The sequence below is a fragment of the Schistocerca gregaria genome, chromosome 1 (genome assembly GCF_023897955.1).
Source record: "Schistocerca gregaria isolate iqSchGreg1 chromosome 1, iqSchGreg1.2, whole genome shotgun sequence".
NCBI lineage: Eukaryota > Metazoa > Arthropoda > Insecta > Orthoptera > Acrididae > Schistocerca > Schistocerca gregaria.
In genome coordinates, this window is record NC_064920.1 from 608,182,162 (window position 1) to 608,205,913 (window position 23,752).

The 23,752-nt window shown below is 40.3% G+C and overlaps 1 protein-coding gene across 3 annotated transcripts in view; it reads right to left on the minus strand.

The window, feature by feature from the left end:
- Window positions 1-1,670: 1,670 nt before the first annotated feature.
- The window catches only part of LOC126358586 (multiple inositol polyphosphate phosphatase 1), a 208,564-nt gene continuing 186,482 nt past the window's right edge, over window positions 1,671-23,752 (minus strand). For all 3 annotated transcript variants that reach the window (XM_050007562.1, XM_050007563.1, XM_050007561.1), the window contains 4 exons: window positions 21,518-21,618; window positions 20,634-20,743; window positions 14,638-14,847; window positions 1,671-2,064 (listed from right to left, as the gene is read on the minus strand). In XM_050007562.1, the coding sequence (XP_049863519.1) occupies window positions 1,908-2,064; window positions 14,638-14,847; window positions 20,634-20,743; window positions 21,518-21,618 (578 nt within the window). In that variant the 3' untranslated portion in view covers window positions 1,671-1,907. The remainder of the gene's footprint in view (window positions 2,065-14,637; window positions 14,848-20,633; window positions 20,744-21,517; window positions 21,619-23,752) is intronic.

Sequence of the window (23,752 nt, forward strand, 5' to 3'; positions counted from 1 at the left end):
CTCCAGGTACCAAATTCTTGGGCTGGAGCATAGAGCATTTATTACATCTTGTTACAAAGAAGTTAACGAGGGAAGCTAGAGCACATGTCATGTGTAATAAGAATCTGAGGGAGTCTACATCTTTTGGTGGGCCTCAGGTTTTCATTTCTTCTTAGGAAGTTAACGATAAAGGCATCATAACTCGTCACCAGTAACAGTATTGTGCAGGAATGTTCAATGAGCGACCTGATGATGTTCAAGCAAAACTGCAATAAATGTCACTCTGTTGATATTTATTGTTTTGAATTAGAGCAAGCAGTACTCCCACACGACTTCTGAATCTTGGCTGTTGAATGCAAATGTTCTTGATGGTTAAATGGTAATACATCACTTATATCATTAGTTGAGACTTCTTTAATGTGGAAAATCATTCATGCCAGAATGATCGTTGTTAAAACAAGAATATCTTTTTTTGGCATACTTTTCCCAAAAGCACTCGCTCCACACACAATTCAAACCTTTCAAGCTGCCTCCTCTGCATTCACCCCTCTGCTATACCAAAAGTACATACTGTGTTGTAGTTGTTACACCTTTTCCACTTGCGACCCAATTCTAAAAAGGTTAACCATAGTTCACAATTTTCAAGTATGAAAAATCCAACACTTAACTGCAAGATGATAACTAGTACTTCAAATTCAAAACTGACAGTTGATACATAAACTGACAGCGTTGTGCTGCATTCACCTGGGTGGCGCCCTATTTCAGGCGGCAGGTGGCATCTGGCCGATAGCCCCTACAGCACTAGGAAACGCCACAAGCTGTCCTGCAGAATTGTTTTTGGAAGTATTTGTTATTACTGGTGGGTAGAATGCGAAGTGAATTATTTTCCATATTAAATGAGACTCATAACTTTAGACGAGGGCCAAAATATGCTAAAAAGATAAAGATACGGTTGGACACAAACACGCGAATATAAGTTTAGAATGCACGATGATTACCACTAGACCATGAGCTCGAAAGTAGACAACATTTCCTCCTGACACTTCCACATCTTACAGTGTTGCCAGATTGTGTAGATGGCCGGACTTAGCATTGTCAGGGACGTTCAGTTTTATTGGTCACCTTAAGTGAACGACTCTGACTTAGTCTCTGTGGTGGTCAGCCGGTGGCCAGTTTTTATGTCTAAGACTGTATATGCATAATTTAAGAACCTTCCAAAAATTATACATACTATGTAATTGTTGGTGGCTAGGTTTGAGCTGGTAGAAGATGCTCTCATCCTTTAATATATTTCTTGCCATTTTCGAAGGGGTACGAAATGGGAGTGCCACATTTTGTGTTTTTGTACAATATGTGGAGCATATGTAATTGTGTCAGAATGACACGCATACCTGAGCAATGGGACATACATATTGGAACAACAAATAAATTTTTTAACAATTGACACTAGTTTATAAACTGACAGATGTGTGTAGCAGTCCGTACTGCTACAATGTAAATGCAATAAATACATTTTCTCACAAAACAATATACTTAAACACACACAGCTCCAAAATTGTGCTGTTGCTATTGTTGCACTCTCGTAGCATTTGACTGCATAGTTATGACGGTGCTGACACAGACATTATGTATTACTCTTCAGAAACAACTCAACTCTGTTAATTGTGATACTAAACAATAATAAAAATGGATTTACAGTTTCATCACACAGTTTTATTGGTTAGTGAAATAGAAATAACAATGAAAAATATGAATGAAAATCTATTTCTCTTTACAGAAAATATACCAGTTGTGTGTTTCAAATACAGAATTTATAAAATAGCAATCTGAATATATTTAAGGTTTACACAGATAAATTTGTCGCAATCATATAGTCAATTCTAAAAATATACAAAAATATATTGTTGAACTTATGGGTAATGGTTGTATCACAGTGCACACATCTCCAGGAAATTGCAGTTCTCAAGGCTCTCACTATAAAGTTGTCTAAACAGTGCTACAGGGCACAGAAGATCTTGTGGGCATCCTGGGAGAACAACTGGCCGCTCTTGGTGCAGTGTCATCAACTTGGCTTCATTCCCACACCTGTCATAGAGGCCAAAACATTCAGTGTCTATAAATTATCATTATAATTCTTACATTGTGTTACATGTCATGCTCATATGGGTATACCAAAAGCTTCCCAAATCTACATGCATATTTCATTTAATTGGATACAGAAAAAAATCTACTCACCAAGCAGTAGCAGAACACACACATAAAAAACTGTTGTAATTGACAACCTTTCAGAGCCAGTGGTTCCTTCTTCAGGCAGAAGTATTGAAGGGGAAGGAAGAAGGGCAAAGAAAAAGGACTGGAGAGGTCTAGAAAAAGAGGTAGATTTTGGGAAAGTCACCCAGAACTGCGCGTCATGGAAGACTCACTGTACACGAAGAGAAGGAAAGACTGATTGTTGGGGACTGCATCAAATGAGATTTGTGAACCTGAGTGCTTAAATGTGTACGACAGGTAATATGCAAGACAGAGATTACTACCAAAACATCGTGCATGAGTTAATAAGAGTGAAAAGGTAAGTGCACTGTACATAACAGAGGTAGGAGGGAGGTGGTGAAAAACAGATAAGAAAGACAGTGAAAGACGGAGAAAATGGAAACAGATTGAAGTAAAGGGTAGCTACAGTGAAAAAATGCTGAGAAGGAAGAAATTAACATAAATTAAGGCCAGTTGGGTGGACATGTTGTAGTGTTAGTTCCCATCTGCGGAGTTCAAGGGAAATTGGTGTCTGGGGGAAGAATCCAGATATGTTGAAACAGGCATCGAGGTCACAAATGTCATGTTGTAGAGCAAGCTCTTCAATGGTATATTGCGAGTTGCCAGTATACACCCTCTGCCTATGCCCATTCAACATAATTGATAATGTGGTATTAGTCATGCTGATGTAGAATGCCAAACGGTGTTTACATAACAGTTAGTATTTCATGTGTCATTTCACAGGTGGCTCTCCCTTTGATAGTATATGTTTCGCCAGTTACAGGGCTGGTATAGGTGGTGGTAGGAGGATGTGTAGGGCAAGTCTTTCAGTGGGGACAGTCACATAGGTAGGAGCCATAGGTTAGGGAGATGAGTGCAGAAGGAGCATAGGGTCTGTGAAGATTATTGCGGAGATTGGAAGGGAGACAGAAAACTATTCTAGGTGTGATGGGCAAAATTTCAGACATAATGGATCTTATTTCACGGCATGATTTTAGGAAGTCATGGCCCTGTTAAAGTAGATAATTAACACATTCCAGACCAGGATAATACTGAGTCACCAATGGTGTGCTCCAAAGCTGTTTTGTGGAGGGATCAGTAGAACCAGGATTGGATGTGATGGCTCGGGAAATATGCTCTTTAACTAGGATGGTGGAGTAAATATGTGCAGTGAAGTCTGGGGTGAGAATAGTTGTGTACTTCTGTAAAGAATTTGCATCCAACAAATAGATTTGGGCTGGATGCCAAGGCTGTGTGGGAGGGAATGTTTGACATGGAAAGGATGGCAACTGTGAAAATGTAAGCACTGTTGTTTGTTGGTTGGTTTAAGATGGACGGAAATGTGTAGCTGGCCTTCGCTGAGGACGAGATCAACGCCGAGGAAAGTGACATGGGATACGGAATAGGACCATATGAAATTTAACTGGGAGAAGGTATTCAGAGTTTCCAGGGATTTTAGCAGGTCAGCCTCACCATGAGTCCATATGGTAAAGATGTCATCAATGTATGTAAACCAAACCAGGGGCTGAAGACTTGTGGAGCCCAGGAAAGCTGCCTGCAAGCGATCCATGAAAAGGTTGGCATAGGAAAGAGCCATACTGGTTCCCATGGCAGTACCCTTGATCTGTTTATACATCTGCTGCTCAAAGGTGAAGTAGTTATTGGTAAGTATAAAGTTTATTAAGCTGAGTGGGAAGAATGTCATAGGTTTTGAATCAGGTGAGCACTGACTGAGGAAATGTTCTGTGGCAGACAGAACATGTGGGGGATGTTTATATACAAGGAGGTGGCATCAATGGTGACAAGCAAGGTGTGTGGCGGGAGTGGGATAGGCATGGATTTCAGATGATCAAGGAAATGGTTGGTATCTTTGATGTATAAGGGCAGTCTTTGTACTACGGGTTGAAGGTGTTGATCAACTAAGACAGATATACGCCTGGTGGGTGCTTTGAAGCCAGCAACTATGCAACAGCCAGGATGATTGGGTTTGTGGACCTTAGGAAGAAGGTAAAAGGTGGGGGTGCATGGTTTGGATGGGGTGAGAAGTTTTTTGGATTGAGGTGTTAGTCCTTCTATGGGGCCTGACATTTTAAGGAGGGACTGCAGGTCAGTTTGCATCACAAGGATGGGATCTTGATGGCAGACACTGTATGTAGAGGTCTCAGGCAGCTGGCATAGACGTTCACTAACATACTCCTTTCAGTCAAGTACTACAGTGGTACATCCTCTATCTGCTGGGAGGATAATGAAGGAGGCGCCAGCTTTTAGAGAATGTAGAGCCTGGAGTTTTGCAGAGGACTGGTTAGGGTCATGTTGTAGGGACCTGAGGAAGAGTTGTGAAGCAATGCTGGATGTGAGGAATTCTTGGAAGGCTTGTAAGGGATGATTTTGAGGTAGTGATGGTAGATCAAGTTTGGATCGTGCTCTGAACTGTTCAAGACAGGGTTCAATGTTAGGTTTGCTGTTGGAAAGGTTTTTGGAGTTGGGTAGCAAAGTGGTATTTTCCATGGCTATTACTGTCATAACGTCAAGTTGAACAAATATATTTCAAGCACGACACAATACATGTAAGTCACAGATCAAGTAAACAAAGTAAGACATGTGTACACTGTAACAGTCAAATCAGCACTCAGTCCAAGTCTAGCGGTCGCTGGCTGGCTGGCCGCTTAGGTGGCGCTGCTGCTGCATGGCTGGCAGACAGCGCCGCATGTAGAGGACACGCGTAACTGCGCAGCGGCACTTTGAAAGATCAGCGAGTCACAACACTTTTCCCCCCTTTGAATTTTTTGCACTGGTCTTTATGGAGGTGGCCTGTAGATTGCTAACGTCCATAGGTGTTGTTTGACTGGCCGTAAAGTCTCGAGGAGGCGGCTTCCCATATGGACGGAAGTGTCCCCGATGATAACGGGATCAAGATGACAGGAGATGTGGGAGTCAAATCTGCTGGGGCCTTGTGCCCCAATCTGCCCGTTGCGGCAAGTCGGTTGTTTTAACAGGAGACATGGGCGATGTGTCAGCGTCCGTAGGAGAAGGAGGCGAGTAGAGTTGTTCTGACCGATGATGGTCATCTGGTTCCTGCACAGGCATGTCTCCTGGTGGTGTCAGTTCTTGTGCTGGCACCGAGATGATGGTGGGAGGACTGCGTTGTGAGTAATGAGAGATTCCAGGATCCCGAGCGTCAGGTAGAGCCGAAGGTGGTGTAGCGGCATTTGGAACAGGCATTGCCGGCACACGAGGCCGAAGCTGGTCTGAATGACACACTGCAACACCCGTGTCCGTTTGGATTTCATACAGGCGTCAGCCACGATATCGTAAGATGCGGCCAGGATTCCATTTTGGCCGCCTGCCATATCCCCGTACCCATACAAGGTCGCCGGCGGTGAAACAGCCAAGCAAAGGCACCTGTGGCCATGAGGTGGAAGGCCGCAGAAGATGAAGTAGCGTGCGGGGCTGTCGGCCATGTAAGAGCTCAGCCAGGCTGTGGTCGCCCATGGGAGTGAAACGGTAAGAAGCCAGAAATTGGAGAAGTGCATCATCAGCAGCAGAAGAAGTCAAGAGTTTCCTCATCTGAGCCTTAAATGTGTGGATAAGTACCTAAAAACGGTCCTGGGAAGTCAGCACGAATACGCTCCCAGGATTTCTCAGGCGAAGGCCACGATGACAAAGATGACTTCGGGTGGCAGCCTGTGACGCACAAGGGCCGCAGGCAGTGACGATGTGTGCAATTTCAGAGTCAATGCCGGGCCAGTACACATGACGGTGCGCCAGAGATTTTGTGAGAGAGACACCCCAGTCCCCATGGTGAAGGAGGCGCAAGACCAAAGCACGCAAAGACAGAGGTACCACAACATGCAGTGAAGCATTGTCGGTGGAAAGGAGGATAACACCATCCCTAGCCGTGAGGCGGTAACGCAAAGCATAGTAGTTCCGCAACGGATCAGAAGTCTTAGCGGATGGACGATCTGACCAACCCTTCTGAATACAGCATAAAAACCCTGGGAGAGGGTAGGATCAGAACCCGTAGCAGCAGCCAGCCGATCCCCGGTGATGGGGAACCCATCCACAACCCGTTGCTCAGCAACATCCAGGTGGAAACACAAAAGTTCGTCTCTATCGAATGCCAGATCAGGACCCACGGTAAAGAGAGACAGTGCATCAGCATTCGCATGTTGAGCCGTCAGCTGGAAATGAATCTCATAATTGAAACCAGACAAGTAAACAGCCCAACGCTGGAAGTGGTGTGTAGCCTTGTCAGGAAGTGACGTTGATGGATGAAACAAGGAAACAAGTGGTTTGTGGTCCAAAACAAGATGAAATTTGGATCCATAGAGAAAAACACCAAACTTATGAAGAGCATAAATAATGGCCAAAGCTTCTTTTACAATTTGAGAATACCTTCATTGGGCAACCATGAGCGTTTTGGAGGCATAAGCAATGGGTTGTTCAGAATTGTCAGAAAAACGGTGCGCAAGGACTGCATACCAAACCTGTATTGAGAGGCATCTCTGGCAAGAACAAGATGTTGGCCATGTCAGTAAGTAGCTAGGCACGGGGTCTGTTTCAGCATAGTCTTCAATTTCTGGAAAGCCGCATCGCATGACGCGGACCAGTGAAAGGCCGCGTTTTTATGCAACAGGCGATGTAACAGCTGAGCCACCGAAGCAGCAGACGGTAATAACCTGTGATAGTATGCTATTTTCCCCAAGAAGGCCTGCAGTTCCTTAACAGATGTAGGGCGAGGAAGGTCATTGATCGCAGCGACAGTTTGCTGAAGCGGACGAATACCACCCCAAGAGAGTTGAAACCCCAAATACGTGATAGATGCCTGAAAAAATTTTGATTTCTGAAGATTACACTTAAGACCGGCATTCTGTAAGACATGAAAAAGTGTGTGGAGATTCTGAAATTTCTTCAGTGGTGGAGCCAGTGACAATAATGTTGTCCATGTAATTTATACACCCAGGGACAGGTAGCAATAATTATTCCAAGAATCGCTGAAAGAGAGCAGGGGCGCTGGCAACCCAATGGCAATTGTTGGTATTGATAGAGGCCGAAAGGCGTGTTAAGGACCAGGAACTGCCGCGAAGCAGCACCAAGAGGAAGTTGATGATAAGCTTCTTACGGGTCAAGTTTAGAAAAATACTGGCCTCGATCAAGTTTAGTGAACAATTCTTCAGGTCGGGGCATAGGGTAAGTGTCGATGAGGCATTGAGCATTTACAGTGGCTTTGAAATCGCCACGGAGACGAATATCACCATTGGGCTTAGCAATGACGATGACAGGAGAGGACCACTCACTGGAAGTGACAGGAAGCAAGACCCCTGAAGCAGTGAGATGGTCCAGCTCCCGTTTGACCTGATCACGAAGGGCCACAGGAATGGGCCGAGCCCGAAAAAACTTGGGCCGAGCAGTGGGTTTGAGCGTGATATGAGCTTCAAAGTCGTTTGCACGGCCTAACGCAGGAGAAAAAAGGAACAAAAATGTCGTTGACATGGAATCCAATTGAGCATAAGGAATAGCATCAGAGATGATATTGACAGAGTCATCTATGGAGAACCCAAAAACGCGAAAGGCATTGAAACCAAAGAGATTCTGCATGTTACTATGGTCAACCACAAATATGGGAACAGTGTGAATGATGGATTTGTAAGATACCTCAGCATCAAATTGTCTCAAGAGAGAAATCTTCTGTTTATTGTACGTCCGTAATTGCCTAGTGACAAGTGATAGGATTGGAGAACCCAACTGAAGATACATCTGTGAATTGGTGATAGTGGCAGCAGAACCAGTATCAAACTGCATGCGAACATCCCGACCAAGTATTTGGACAATGAGGAATAAATTCCCTGAAAGGGAAGAAGTACCATTGACAGACAACACTCAAGAAAAATCATTGTCACATTCATGAACATCAGGTATGCAGTCGGATTTGCAAACGGATGAGACATGACCCTTCTTTTTGCATTTGTGACACACGGCCCAACATTAGGGACAATCCTCCCATGAATGTTTCATAAAATACGGCGGACATGAAGAAAGTTGCCATGGGTTTTGCTGCAGTTTCTTAGAGGTTTGTTTACGGTTAGACCAAGGCTGTGCTTGGGAGCGTACTGCGGCCATGTTGGTTGGCGGGGACACGCCACATGCTTCGTCAACAGCGCACAGAGGTTGTACTTCCCCGACGTCACCCGATGCCTCTATTTGCGCTCCAGCGGCGCGAGAAATTTCAGAAGACTGAGCGATGGATAGGACTTCATCTAGAGTCGGATTTGCCAACTGAAGGGCATGTTGCCTAAGTTCTTTGTCGGACACCGACCGAATAATAGCATCCTGTAGCATGGAATTGGCGTAGGATTCTTTGTGGACGTCAGTAACAAACTGACACTTTTGACTGATGCCATGAAGTTCAGCAGTCCAAGCGTGATAGGATTGATTCGGTTGTTTTTGACAATGATAAAAGGCAACATGAGAGGCTACCACATGCGTATGCTTTTGAAAATATACAGACAGTAGTGAGCACGTTTCAGCAAAGGACAAAGATGTAGGATCTTTCAAAGGAGCCTATTGCAACAACAACCGATACGTTTGAGGTGAAATCCATGAAAGGAACAGAAACTTACGTGTTTGTTCGTCCGCAACATGAAATGCCAAGAAGTGCTGCTGAAGAGGTTTTTCGTAATCAGACCAGTCTTCCACCGTCTCGTCATAAGGAGGAAAAGGAGATAGAGACAACGATGAGAGACGCCCTGCATTGGATGCCGCAGCGAAATCATGAGACGCAGATGTGAGAAGCATTTGCTGTTCAATGAGACCTTGCAATAGTTGCTCTAAAGTAGCCATGGAAACGTGTGGGTCAATGATGAAAAAGAAAAATTCACTACCTCGTCACCAATTGTTATAACGTCAAGTTGAACAAATATATTTCAAGGATGACATAATACATGTAAGTCACAGATCAAGTAAACAACGTATGACATGTGTATGCTCTAACAGTCAAATCAGCACTGAGTCCAACATGTGCTGGCTGGCTGGCCGCTTAGGTGGCGCTGCTGCTGCATGGGTGGCAGAGAGCGCCGCATGTAGAGGATGCGCATAACAGCGCAGCGGCACTTTGAAAGATCGGCGAGTCACAACAATTACGTGTAAAGGAAAGTAGGTCCTTCACCAAAACAGCATGATCAAATGCAGTTTCAGGGCTGAAAGTGAGGCCCTTAGACAATACAGATAATTCAGGTGGGTTGAGTGCTTTGATGAGAGGTTAAGGGCACTGTACTGTTGTGACCGGTTCTTGGGATTATGTGTTATTCTTGGTCTGGGAGGCAGTGGTGAAGGCTGTGGGATGCTGAGGAGGTTGACTAAGTTTGGCTCATAGGAGAGGAGTGGTATTTGATGGTATAGCTGTTGAGGGAGTTGCAGAGGGACGGGAAGGGAAATACTACTGTTCAGGTAGTTTTGGAGAAGATGGGACAGCTTTCTGAGGTGAAGTCTGGCATGTCGTTGCAGTTTGATTTTCTCTATCCAATTAAATAATTTTGTCAGTTATTGATCTTTTCATTGTTACATATGTGAATTTTGTAATTCAGGGTGTATACGTGGACAAGGAAAAAAATTCCCAGATTTCGCGGTTAAAAATACACTTTCTCCCAGATGAAAACACACTTTTTCCGTGTTATTAAGTGACAGTACCGGGTGATCAAAAAGTCAGTATAAATTTGAAAACTGAATAAATCACGGAATAATGTAGATAGAGGGGTACAAATTGATACACATGCTTGGAATGACATGGGGTTTTATTAGAACCAAAAAAATACATAAGTTCAAAAAATTTCTGACAGATGGTACTTCATCTGATCAGAATAGCAATAATTAGCATAACAAAGTAGGAGAAAGCAAAGATGATGTTCTATACAGGAAATGCTCAATATGTCCACCATCATTCCTCAACAATCGCTGTACTCGAGGAATAATGTTGTGAACAGCACTGTAAAGCATGTCTGGAGTTATGGTGAGGCATTGGCGTCGGATGTTGTCTTTCAGCATCCCTAGAGATGTTAGTCGATCACGATACACTTGCGACTTCAGGTAACCCCAAAGCCAATAACCGCACGGACTGAGGTCTGGAGACCTGGGAGGCCAAGCATGACGAAAGTGGCGGCTGAGAACATGACCATCACCAAACAATGTGCGGAAGAGATCGTTCACATGTCTAGCAATATGGGATGGTTCTAATAAACCCCATGTCATTCTAAGCATGTGTGTCAATTTTTACCTCTCTATCTACATTATTCTGTGGTTTATTAAGTTTTCAAATTTATACTGACTTTTTGATCAACCGGTATATTTTCCCTCAGAACTATAAAACTTATCAATCGTTTGATCGGTTATGTTGTTATACACGGGCGTAGAATTTCCCGGCACTTTAGAAAATGAAACTCAGGGAAGAAAACCCCTTTTGGAAAGATTTTTGATGTGCAGCAACATGTACGCTGCATATTTTTGTATTACGAAAGTATAAATTCGAATTCCACCAAATGCCGCATGTTACTTTCCGAACCATTGTAATCAAGATTGAGATACGCTTTTGTAAGCCAGTCATAGCTCATGTCACGTGGTCCTGCCAGTTCATTACAGTGGTTATGTAGACCACGGGACACATGATGTAGTCAGCTAATAGCAATATCACTTTTAAGTAGTGCATATACACAAACAGGAAAAGTTAATGTTTTAAATTAATATACATAGTGTTTCTACAAGAAAAGTAAAGCTTCCACATATAATATTGGTCTCTAGGGTTAATAAGCTGCAAGAGAAGCTAAACTTTCACATATAATGTTGATCTTTATTGCGCGTGTTACACTTTAACATATATCAGACAAATCTGCCAGTAAAAGTTTTAGGCGATTCCAGCGACTTGTCGTCGAAGTTTTCCACAAATAAATTAGCTACCCCAGAGGAGAGTGAGCTTCCCGTAGCACTACATCAATTTGCTCATAATAACGACATGAATGTCTGATCTGGGTTCGAAATGGCTCATCATCAAATGCTCTGTCATTTAAGAAATTCATCGTACATTCTCACACATAGTTCAGCATGTGTAAAAGGAAATTCACTTTGAAAGTAACACTTTTCACACCACCATTCGCAGTATTTTCCTGCGACCCGTTAGAAATAGGTTCGTTTCATAGTCGTCGGAGAGCGCCAGATAACAGGCGCCACCACACTTTGGCAGCTGCCATGACGCAGGAAGCCTATATGTTCGAATGTGTAAAACATTAAAAGATCTTACATTATGTCATAAAAGAAACAACACATCAGAGGATACTCCAAGAGCATCGGAATTTCATGAAACACGCTAAAATGGCATATTTAAAGTGTATACTTAAAGAGCACATTCATATATCCAGATTCCCATTGAAGTAGGCCTCGATCTGATATTAAGCTTTTCAGTGTGGGTTTTGGGATGGAAATTTTCTTGGAGTACCAGTACTCTATTAACTCATTTTTTGATTCTTTATTATGGCATAATGCTATACGTGCTAAAAGAGGAAAATGTGCATTTGAAATGTAGCGAGCAGTTGAAATTAGCCAATAGTGTGGAAGTAAAAACTTCATTTCAAACACATTGACTGCCTCAGTGTAAAAAGTTAATAAAAACCAAATTTCTTTAGCAAACTGACAAAAATAACTTCATTGTTCTACAAGGCGATTAATGCAGGACTGTCAGAAATGTGGAAATAAAATAAAATCTGACACTAATAACATATAAATCTGACAGTAATAACATATATTAGCCTACCGTAATTATATGAATGTATTTTAATTCACTTGCTAGTTCCTGGCCACAGAAATCCGTTTTGTTTTCATTTGAAGTGAGAGCAGTAAACGAAGAGGAAACAGCAAAATCACGAAATGTAAACATGGATCACATGGAGACTACACACTTCCCCACTATAACTGCTCTGTGAATCAGCCCTGGATCTACGATATTTCCGAACCGGAGCAATACTAAGATAGTGGCGTCTCCCCCTTCCCCCCGTCCCCCTTCCTCACTCGTTTGAGATACAACCTCAAAAAATTTAAAAATATCGCGTTTTCAATAATATGTTCCTTTTGTAGGGCACATCTTTCTGGAGACTCTGACACATAAAACACACATGTTCGAGGAAATATAAGACACTTTATTTGGCCTTAAGTGTGCCAGAGTGCAGTGCCAACGCTCTTCACACAGCACGTATTTCGCTTGGTGGAATTGATAACGTGTATTTTTGTACTGGATGCCATCAAACTATATTCAGGACAGTGGAAATTAAAATGTCCTGTGGTGCCTCTCATGCTCCCAGTCGCCCAGTTTTACATCCTGCTTTATATATTAAAAAGAAAAAGAAAAAGAAAGAAAGAAAGAGAGAGAGAGAGAGAGAGAGAGAGAGAGAGAGAGAGAGAGAGCGCTCGCATTTTGTAATCTGGGAGAAGAAGAACTCTTCAGAAAATTTGCACTCTTTATTGCCTGTTAGCTAATTGTCTAATACTGTATAAGCTGTTAATACAATAGTACCCAATACTGGTATAGTTCCTTAATCTGATTACGTCTATTTTGTCACTGTCTGCTAGATAAAACAAAATAGGCTTTTCTAACACTGCAGAAATTGTAACACACACCAAATAAACGAGATTGTTTTGGCACAAATGTTCATTTTTATAACACGACAGAATATAGTTCACGAAGACCGACATAAAATGCCTATTAGGCCTACTACAAGCAAAAAGCTTTATGTTAGAAAATAGTTTAACATTTCATTCATATGCTCCAGTTTCTCGAGCATGAGATCGAAAAGTAGTAGTGTGAGATTTTTATATATATTTGGAATCGTCATATTCTTCCCTAGTTTCTATAATGTCACAGTTTCTTCTCATTCTTCGTTCAAACAAACAAACTTGTCATAACTAATTCTGGAACTATTCGTACCTTTATCAATACTTATTCACTGGTTAACTTCACTAACGCCGCCAGAATCACTGGTTTACTTATCCCTGATTATTCTCCGGTTAGGCATTGTTATGTTCGTACAAACCATTTTCTGCGCTATTTCCAGAACAGAACTTAAGCGGCTGTTAGATGGGGACTGTACAACTGGCCCTTACTAGTGTAGTGATCTGACAAAATTTCATTTTCTTGGATACACCAGGTGCTAATATGTAATCTTTCTTACCTGTTATTCCTGTTGGTCGTTTATTTCCACTCTGGTAGTCTGACTCTGTGGATTTCCCTAGTAATTATGACAACATTGATCATTCGCAAACCCAATCAACAACATAATCAGACAGCATTTGGTGTTCACTCGTTCGGCTTTACTCCGCTCAGCTCTTATAGCCCGGTCCCCTTTTGCCTGCAGCAAAGTATATTTCTAGATGCGACTAGTATTCCCCTGATTGACATCATGTACACTATGCACGCATTCAAAAATCAGCTTATGATTAATTCAGAAATCAACTTACAGAGTGTGTTCAAAAACCGACAAGGATGCATTTCAAAATAATATGAATAACCTATAGACCAGTGTGCACTGGATGCTAGCCGCTTTGTGAAACAAGGTTTTTTTCTCCTCAAGAATATGAATTTGCTCCCCCCCCCTTTCCCGCACACACACAATTGTCTCCTGTGTCAGATACCTCGGATTGCCGCCCCCCCCCCCCCCCCTTCCAATAGATCCGGGCCTGCTGCGCATGCGTGAATCTGGCAGCTAGGCTGTGGAAGTAAATTTTTTCCCGGTTGCATCTAGCTGCTTGCTGCGCCTGCTTGCACAGCCAACAGCCACATTTCTGTAGCCAGAAGGGGGGAAGATACAACTCATATGCCACTCAACTGCGCATGAGCATGAGCCCGCTCCTAACTGCTAAAACGAATCTAATACAAACAATTGTGATGTCACGCTCATCGGAGGCAATTTGTTGGTATGAAGCATTACATAGTCTTCCTAAAGCCTTCAACACATTTTGCTGTGGGCAAACACTTGTGTGAGCACTGTGTTTTGTTGTTGTATACGGCACATTTCCTTTGCAATTTATGTTTTATCTTCATAGTTTTTCTCATTCACGTTTCATTGTTGCAGTATTATCCTTTGTTAGATTATCGATTCTTACCAGTCGAAATAACAAAAATTTAACTGAAACTAAAACAACGAAAAATTCCATGAATTCTAAAAAATTCCCGGGTTTCTGCCGTTTTCTCCTGGATGAAAAAATTCCCGGGTTTTTCCCGGATCTCCCGGTTGTCCCGGGTCGTATACACCCTGTAATTCTTATTTCTATACAACATTTTATATGAATAAACACTTTATTTCACTACATCTGAATCAGAAAATATGCCAAAACCACAAGAAATATCCAAATTAAAATCACTGTCATACTCACTGGAATAGAACAAATGCCAAATTAGAACCAAAGCTGTCAATTTTTCCAACACGCCACTTGCGCTGCTCGGCCATTGAGTCATAGTTACTATGGAGCAAAACACCAGAATCCTTGTATAGTCCTAGATGACACAGCAGTTTCAGCATGGTGCCAGAATGTGAAAAATAAACAACAGTTGTGTGTTGTCCACTTTCATTATCAGAGCTAGGCCTGAAACAAATAATGAGATGCCCTTGAAATTAAAGAAGATGAAAATTTGAAGATAGATGAAGGCTCACTAAATCATCTTGAGTCATCCCAAAAAGATTTCATGACTGAAATTCACTGATGAATCACACATCTCATAAATTGTCTATTGTCATATATGCAGTTCCATGCAAAAATAGCAAAAATATATTCCAATACACTAAAGCACATTAATTTGAGTACCTGGTTAGATTTTTAATATTTTAATAAACAGTTTTCTTATAGAATGTCAGAAATTGTAGTATTCCATCTACAATTGATAATATGACACACAACAACAATCAAAAACAGAGATTTGTGGTAAATCACAGATCTGAAAAGTTATGAAAATCAAGGATCACTTAACCCAACAGTTTCACAAAATGGAGGTGTGAAACAAAGGGAAATTTATATGAACCCCCAGTTCAGTAATTCACCACGTGGCCACCTGAATATTGTGATGTATTTACAGCACACCTATTCTGTGTTTTATTTATAAAATCTTATCAGTAGCCCGAATTTACTCTATATTTACAAACAGCTTTTTGAAGTTATTTTGTGTACTCTATTGCAGATATGTTAGCAGTTTGTTTAGTTTGTTAAAACGAGAGAACAGTTTATTCACAGTATATCATGGTTATGTTAATTATATGCTGTTCTAATGCTTACCATCTTTTGCACATGGTTAAGCTTCAGTGTGGAGATAGTATTCTGAGCTAGGAAGTGAAAGGTGGATGTGGTAAGAACTGAAGGGGGGGAGAGAGACTGTTTCACTTGACCACTGTGCTGCCTTGCTGAGTGCTGGTGGGAATAAACATACAGTGGTTTACAATTATGAAATACCTTAGCTAAGGGTTACAGGCATAGTAAACACAAGGCGACAAATGTCAGTGATGTATATTTGCTCTGAAATCAGTAAGTGTAACAAGTTCATGTAGCATGAAAACTCTATCTTTGACAATCTCCCAAAAGTAAAAAGAATCATTATATATTTTACCTAGTAAAGGAGATACAATGCAATACAATCAGATCAAATTATCCACTGATCTAGAAATGGGTCCCTGATAAAATATTGAAAGATGTTAAGGAAGTGTGGTGGGATGCCATTGTGTTGGAAATGTACCTCGTGTTCCTGGTTATCCTCATCAAACAGTAGAGTGAAAAGCAGTTCAGCAGATTTGAGTTCAGTCTTTGACTAAAACTCTTGCTAACTGATAATGTGCAAATAAACTTCACTGCCATCAAAATTCTACATCCAGTAAGGTGCACAAGCAGAAAACACTGTAAGCTGTAGCAGTTTTTAGAGGACAGCTTCCCTTCTAACTGATTTGACCACTGCTGTATGTTTGGTGAATAGGGATGATGAGGAACTAATTCAAAGACCCGTTCATGCAATTTCACCATTGTTGTCACACTTATGTGGGGGATGGTGCATTATACTGATGAAAGAGCACTTTCTTGCCTGCCAACCTTAGGTGTTTTTCAGATACACAAGTTTCAGGTCATTCATCAATGAAGGATATCAGGATCCAGTTATGATTCTGCCTTTTTTTTCCAAGTAATCTATGAGCATTACTCCTTGGAAGTCCCAAAAAATAGCAACCATCTCCTTACCAGCTGACAAAATCATCTTTGCCTTCTTCGATGCACTTTTAAAAGCCTTTGTCCATTTCTTTGGCTGCCATTTTGACTCTGGTGCATAATGATAGATACAGAGTTCACTAACAGTCACAAATATGCACAAAAGTCTTGTGGATTATGATTAAACATCGCCAGACATTATCTTGAAATGTTGTGCCAGATGTGCTTATGGTTGACAGTGAGCAATTATCCACGCAGGTTTATGCACTCGCTCAGTTAGGATGCCTGCAATCTCAGTCTTTTTAACTGGTCATCTTACATTACCAAACCACAGATTTTGTCAGTGGTTTCCTTTGTGGTGACCTCAAGTGGATTGCCATAGTGTACTTCATCTTTCATGCTTCCTCAATCACGTTTAAATTCATTAACCCAAAATTAATGGCCTTCAATGATTGTGCAGAATCCCTATAAACTTGATCCAGTTCTGTTTTGATTTGTGCGTGAGTCCGACCCTTCAAATAAAATGTTGAACAATGCAATGAAACTCATTTTTCTCCATTTTCAATCACAGTCCAGACATTGACCAATTCAGACAGCTGAGAACAATGAACTACACTCTGTACATTTTTGAAATTCTTTACATGATCCTTGGAATAATGAAGCTTACTAACTGTGAAGCTGCAGTAAAAGTGCTTCATTCTTTCATACAAATTTACCAGACTTATCAAACCAAGCTGGTGTATGTTTACTTCTGAAAAACAATTCAAAACAAAAGGTCTATTAGGAAACTCCAATGACTCCCAAAGGCATGAAATGCTTTATAACATTGGCCTGTGCTGCTGATAATTCCAGATGAAATTCAACATGCAGTACTGTTTCTCCAGAAGCACTGTCATTTCTTTTTGGATATATATAGTGTAGCCTGTCTTAGCCGCCTCATCCTGTATATCTTAAGAATACATAGGAAGGCACAAAAATATATAAAGTATGATCTGTGTGCCAGGGTTCAAATTTACTAAGTTGGGAGACATCAAGAAATAAATGCAAATTTATTTTTCCATAGGTATTGACAAACAGAAAAACACACACACACACACACACACACACACACACACACACACACACACACACACACACACACACACAAAAAAAATGACAGACGGGTGGAACAGTTGATCCTGATGTTTACTACTGGTCGATATCACTTAGGCTAGTATGCATGTTTTTTGTGCATCAATGTTAGCATGAAATCCCTGCGATATTTGACACTGTTTGGTAATCAATTGTGCAGGTTATGACTTGACCTCCTAGCTGACCAGAAAAATGACTTGACAGTGAAAACAGCATGGCTGTGTAACCCTTGTGTGAATCAGATCTGTGTTCTACCATTAGGGGTGGGTGCATTAATATGTAGCCTCAGCTATGCCATCATGGCTATCTGTAGCAGCGATAGTTGTAATACAGAGGGGGAACTGCATCGCAACGTAGCCTCCACTCTTCTGCAGCTACTCAGTGCACATGTAAGCAACAGATTATCTCATTGTCAGTACCCACGACAGAAATAAAATATATGCTGTGTTGTAACATTCTAAAATCTGCAAGTTTCAAAATGCCAAATACCCAGGAGAAACTTCCACTGATCACAAAAACAACAGTCTATTTTGCTTCTTTCACTTCACATACAACAGGATGACACAGGCAATAGAGACATTACATTAATCACTGTTCATAGTGTTTGACAGTTCTTTTCTTTTGCAGGTGCCACTCTGTCTTCTCACTAGCCAACACAGTCCACTGCTTAATGACTAATCCTGTCCTTTCTTACAGGCTTTAGGTATTGTAGATATCACATATCTTACAGACGCAGGATTGTAGCCTATTCCCGATGTTATTCAGTCTGTACAATGAGCAAGCTGTCATCTTCTTCTGCCTCTCGTTCCATAATATAGTATTTACAGACATTTCTGACATGTTCTCTTCTATTAATTTTGTAAGATAATACAGTTTTCAATTCAGTGGTAAACAAAAGCCTAATTCCAACAATCTTGTTAGGGCCTTTGTGAACATTATAAAAATTTCTTGATTCTGTAATTCTTGGATTGGATGTGTGCCCTCAACAGAAAGGATTTCTCATCCTATTACTACTGGATTCACCAACTTGTTATACTGAATCTTCCAGTCATTGGCTTTCATCATTAGCATTTGTTCCATCTTACTGTTCCCCTCCCATGTTTCTTCTTAGAATTACCCTGATCAGTCTGCTTGTTAAATAGAATTTCTAGCATATGTACCCCGTAGACTCAGGTGGCACATTACTGACTACATCCTCAAATTTGCTTTTCAAATGACCTCATTTCCCATTTTTTACGGCTATACACTCAATACACATGATTCATCTGCTTCATAACACACTCTGCAGTGTTCATGGCAGGTCCATAGCATGAAATAAACACTGGCTCCACATCACATCATCTCATCTCAATGTTTCAACCCATTTCTTACATGGAAACTGGCTTCCACTGTCAATGACTGCTCATTTCGGCATATACACATTTATGAAGTAATCCTTTTCATCTCATTTCCAGCTATCTTACTGCTCCTGGCCTTTTTCCATGAGGACAATTTTACATGTTTTGAGAAAAGGTTGACAATAATCGTCCTAGGGACTCAGTTACTACTGTCTCTTTAAGCCCTTTCAGTAACACAGGGTGCATGAAATCTTTATGTTACATGATAGTAGACTTGGTACTCTAACAAATTTTGCACTTACACAACAAATGTTGTGTTCTCTTGGCTATATTGAAAAATAAACAACCCATCTCATTTTTTTCAGGCACTTCTTGGGTCCAAAGCATACACTACTAAAGCACGTGTTACACATGAGGTGGTGGTTGGTCGTTCTTTGGTAAAATACCCTTCATGTAATAGATATTACATTTGGATTTCCTCACCCTGCATGCATCTGTACTTCCCTTTCACCAATGATAGACATTAGTCAGATGTTGGTTTATAATATCCAATATACATTTTGTGATATTTCCGAGTTCAATGGGCATTAAACATTAATTTTACACCCATTAAAACACTGTTTCTTTCTTTTTTTTTTCCTTCTTTAATTGTGGCTTTTATACCTCTTGTGATGTGGAGACTATTAGTTCTACAAAAAAAAAAAACAGGATCTTTTTTGTAGGAAATTCAATGTAGTTTCCTTTTGTACTAGTAAACAGTTTCACTGGAATATGTGGTTTTTGAGTTATTCAAGAAAAACATGAAAAAGTGCACTTTAAATGCCCCCCAACCACCACCCCAACCCCAACGCTCACACCCTAAAGGTCAGGATTTTTAGTATGTTGTTAATCACACTTCACCATACCATTGTACAAAAATTTGTAACTACACGAATTTTTTCCCTTAATTTTCCTTCTTTGACTGGATTAATAGGCAGGGTCTGGGTGGAGAGCAACTGTCACAAGTGATTAAATATCAAGAGTTCCAAGTGTCAGAGTAGTGCCTTTTAGTCTTCAGAAAGATTATAACGGAAAGAAATATTGTTTCAGAAAACTACAAAATATCAGAGATTTTAGCATATAGTATTTGTGCAAATAGTTCTTTATTTAAAATTTACAGAAACTGCCACAAAAATTATACAGCCAATTAGAACTTGGTCTATGTACAATGGCAGTTACTGTTACTGCATCAAAATGTCTGAGCAATGAAGAGCAAAATTAGTTATTAATGACTTCCTTGTGTTGAAGTGCTACATTCATAGCCATCATAATTAACCTCCCTGGACATCTGGCACAAATATATTTAATTTTTTTAGTGTTTAGCTTATTATCTTACTTCTGTGGATTAGTTGGCACATTTACAAGGGATAGCTGCTAAGACAAGAAATTCAATGCCAGTACTACAGTATCCTACCAGACCACCAACAAGCATGTAGTTATGACTTTTTCTTTTCTTTTATTAAAGGTCATAGATTACAAAACAAAAATGATACAGTCCTACAAATTTGAATCATTTTATATAATCACCTGATTTAGCAACAGGTGACTACAAGTTCTTTTTACGTCTGAAAGAACATCTCTGTAGCAGCAAATGTATTACAGAACTGGCCAGTCTTACAGGAACAGGAGGAAATAACTTTCTCAATAACTATCAAACTGTTACACAAAAGAGATAAGACTTACTGCAAATGCTCCATCATATCTTTAAGGGCAGGACATGCCTGTTTGTAAGTTAATTCATAGCCATATCCATCAACCCAATAATACTTCAGATCTTCAGAATACTCAAACACCTGAAATTAGAAAAAGAGAATGATTTTTCACCTATATGCATCACTTACTTATTTAGTCTTTCCTTGTTACAACATGCAACTTAAATTCTGACAGAACCTGATGTTAACAAAAAATAAAACTCGTAATTGCTATATGCAATTTCAAATATTGGTGGCATCTCAATTTTTTTCTTTTATTTTATTGTGAATTATGATTTATTTGTCTCATAACACACAGATTTTAATCTTTTGATCAGAGTACAGGATACATATCAAAAACTGAGTATTACGACTTCAATGGTTCAAAATTACAGTTAATGAGATAGTGCAGTTAACTTAGGTTCACACAAGGAATGTTCTTGGCTCTTGGTTTGTTCTAAATTTTCTTTCCCATGTACTGGGGAATCTAAGCACATAAGTTTAAATGATAAGCAGTGAGCACAAAAGATCTTTATTTCTCATAGTATATGAATTAACAAAATAGTTTTCCTCAAATAATTCTAAACATCTATGTAAAAAGATGATATATCCAAAACAAAGATCCTGTAACTTACCAAACAAAAGCATTGGTATGTTGATAGAGACAATAAACACACAAACACACACACACACAAATTTCAAGCTTTCGCAACCCAAGGTTGCTTCATCAGGCAGCTTCAAATCATCTATTACATTTATGTAACAATGTTTAACCAACTGTCTAAATAACATTTTCTTCTAATTCACCTGTTGTTTGATACCTATTTCACCATAGCTTGATGTTCATTGTAAGTAAAATATGCTTCACAGGTATACCTTAAGGTCTTCTTCTGAGAAAACAGAACACCAAGGAGAAACACCCCTCTTTTCCCAGGCAGTTTCAAAGGTGCACGTAAGGTACATCACCTCTGCGTCAGCTACAATAAAGAAAAAAAGGTAGCAGAGGATTAATTGCATGCTAGACAAACAATGAAAAGAGTCACAGTAAGCAGTATAAATAAGGTACTGAGCAGTAGACAGACACATTCAATCATGTTTATGAGATTATCACTCAGTGCTTCAATAAGATGATAAATGGTTACCTATAAACTTTCCAATGTAAATAAATAACTCCTTCACACAGTGAATACAAGGAAGGTCACATAATGTCACATTTGTTCTAAATTGAAACAAAACTTAGTGACAATAACAAATACTTCCTGAGGCATTACAATGGGCCTTCTCTGAAAATTATCTAGAACACAGGATATATGTGTACCTAGCTTAACAGTTCAGTAGTATACAGTCACTGTAAAAAAAACGCAATGCATACATAGAGATATGCTGAATGAAATGTGTTTGGTTGTCAAGAGGGCAATGTGTCAAGCCTTCAATGACTGCGGAGTATAATTTCATCAAAAGATCTTTCAAAAAATCTGAAGAAATTCTGTTCGTATGTAAAGGTTGTTAGTGGCACCAAAGTTAGTGTCCAGACACTCATGGATGATACAGGAATTAAACTGAGAGAGCAAAGCAAAAGCAGAAATGTGCAACTCCATTTTTAAACATTATTTTACAACTGAAAACTGAGGGGTAATGCCCCAATTTAATTCTCGCACCACTGAAAAGATATGTGAAATAGATATGTCCTAGTGCCATTGAGAAACAGTGAAGTCATTAAAATCTAACAAAGCTCTGGTACCTGATGGAGTCCCTACAAGATTCAATACTGAATTTGCAACTGAATTAGCATCTATTTTAACCACAAAATACCAAAAATCCCTTGAATACAAGAGGCGTTGCATATAGATGTAATTTGAAGGGCAGAGGTGATAGAATTTGTAATCACAGTTATCAAGAATAAAGAATTTAATTCATGAAAAAGAAGGTAAATATCATCTACAAACCGTTATTCTACGAGGGTTGTTCTTTAATTAAGGGCCATTTTTATTTTTTAAAAAAAGATACAAATACTTCTGTAAAAAAACTTTTATTTTCTGATTCTACACACTTTTACCTATTTTTCTACATAGTTGCCTTGTATATTTAAGCACTTGCCATACCGTACAACTAAGTTTTTAATTCCCTCTTCAATGAATTCGGCCACCTGCTCCGACAGCCAAGAGTTCACGGCTGCTTTCACTTCATCGTCGTCATTGAAGCGCTGCCTGCCGAGATGGTGTTTCAGGAACCGGAAAAGGTGAAAATCCCTGGGAGCAAGGTCACGGTTGTATGGTGCATGGCCCAAAACTTCCCAGCTAAAAGAATCAATCAAATCCCAAGTCTTTTGAGAGGTGTGAGGCCTAGCGCTATCGTGCAGGAGCAAAACTCCTTCTGTCAGCATGCCGCGCCTTTTGTTCCGAATTGCTCTGCGGAGCTTCTTTAGAGTTGCACAGTAGGCATCTGAGTGAACTGTTGTTCCTCGTGGCATAAAGTCCATGAGCAAAACACCGCACCGGTCCCAGAACACAGTTGCCATAATCTTGCGCTTTGACAGCTTCTGTTTGGCTTTGACCTTGATGGGTGAGGTAGTATGTCGCCATTCCATCGATTGTCGCTTGCTTTTGGAAGTGATATGGGATACCCGTGTTTCATCTCCAGTGACAATTTGACTCAACATGTCATCCCCTTCTTCCTCGAAATGAATCAAAAAGTCCAATGAAGCGGCAAATCTCTTCCCTTTAAGGTCCTCTGTGAGGAGTCTGGGTACCCACTGAGAACACAGTTTCTTAAAGTTTAGATTTTCAGACACAATTTTGTACAAAACCGATCTTGAAACTTGTGGAAATTGTGAATCGTCTGTCGTCACGAATCTTTGTTTCGACTGCAGCCACCAAATCATCAGTGATCACAGAGGGCAGGCCTGAGCGTTCTTTGTCATGGACGTTTTGATGGCCATTTTTAAACTCTCTAACCCATTGACGCACTTTAGCTTCACTCATTGCATTCGAGCCATAAACTTCTGTTAACTGACGACGAATTTCTGCAGCTGATAGGCTTCTCACGGTCAAAAAACGTATCACTGACCGTATCTCACACGCGGAGGGTGATTCAATAATCGTAAACATTATA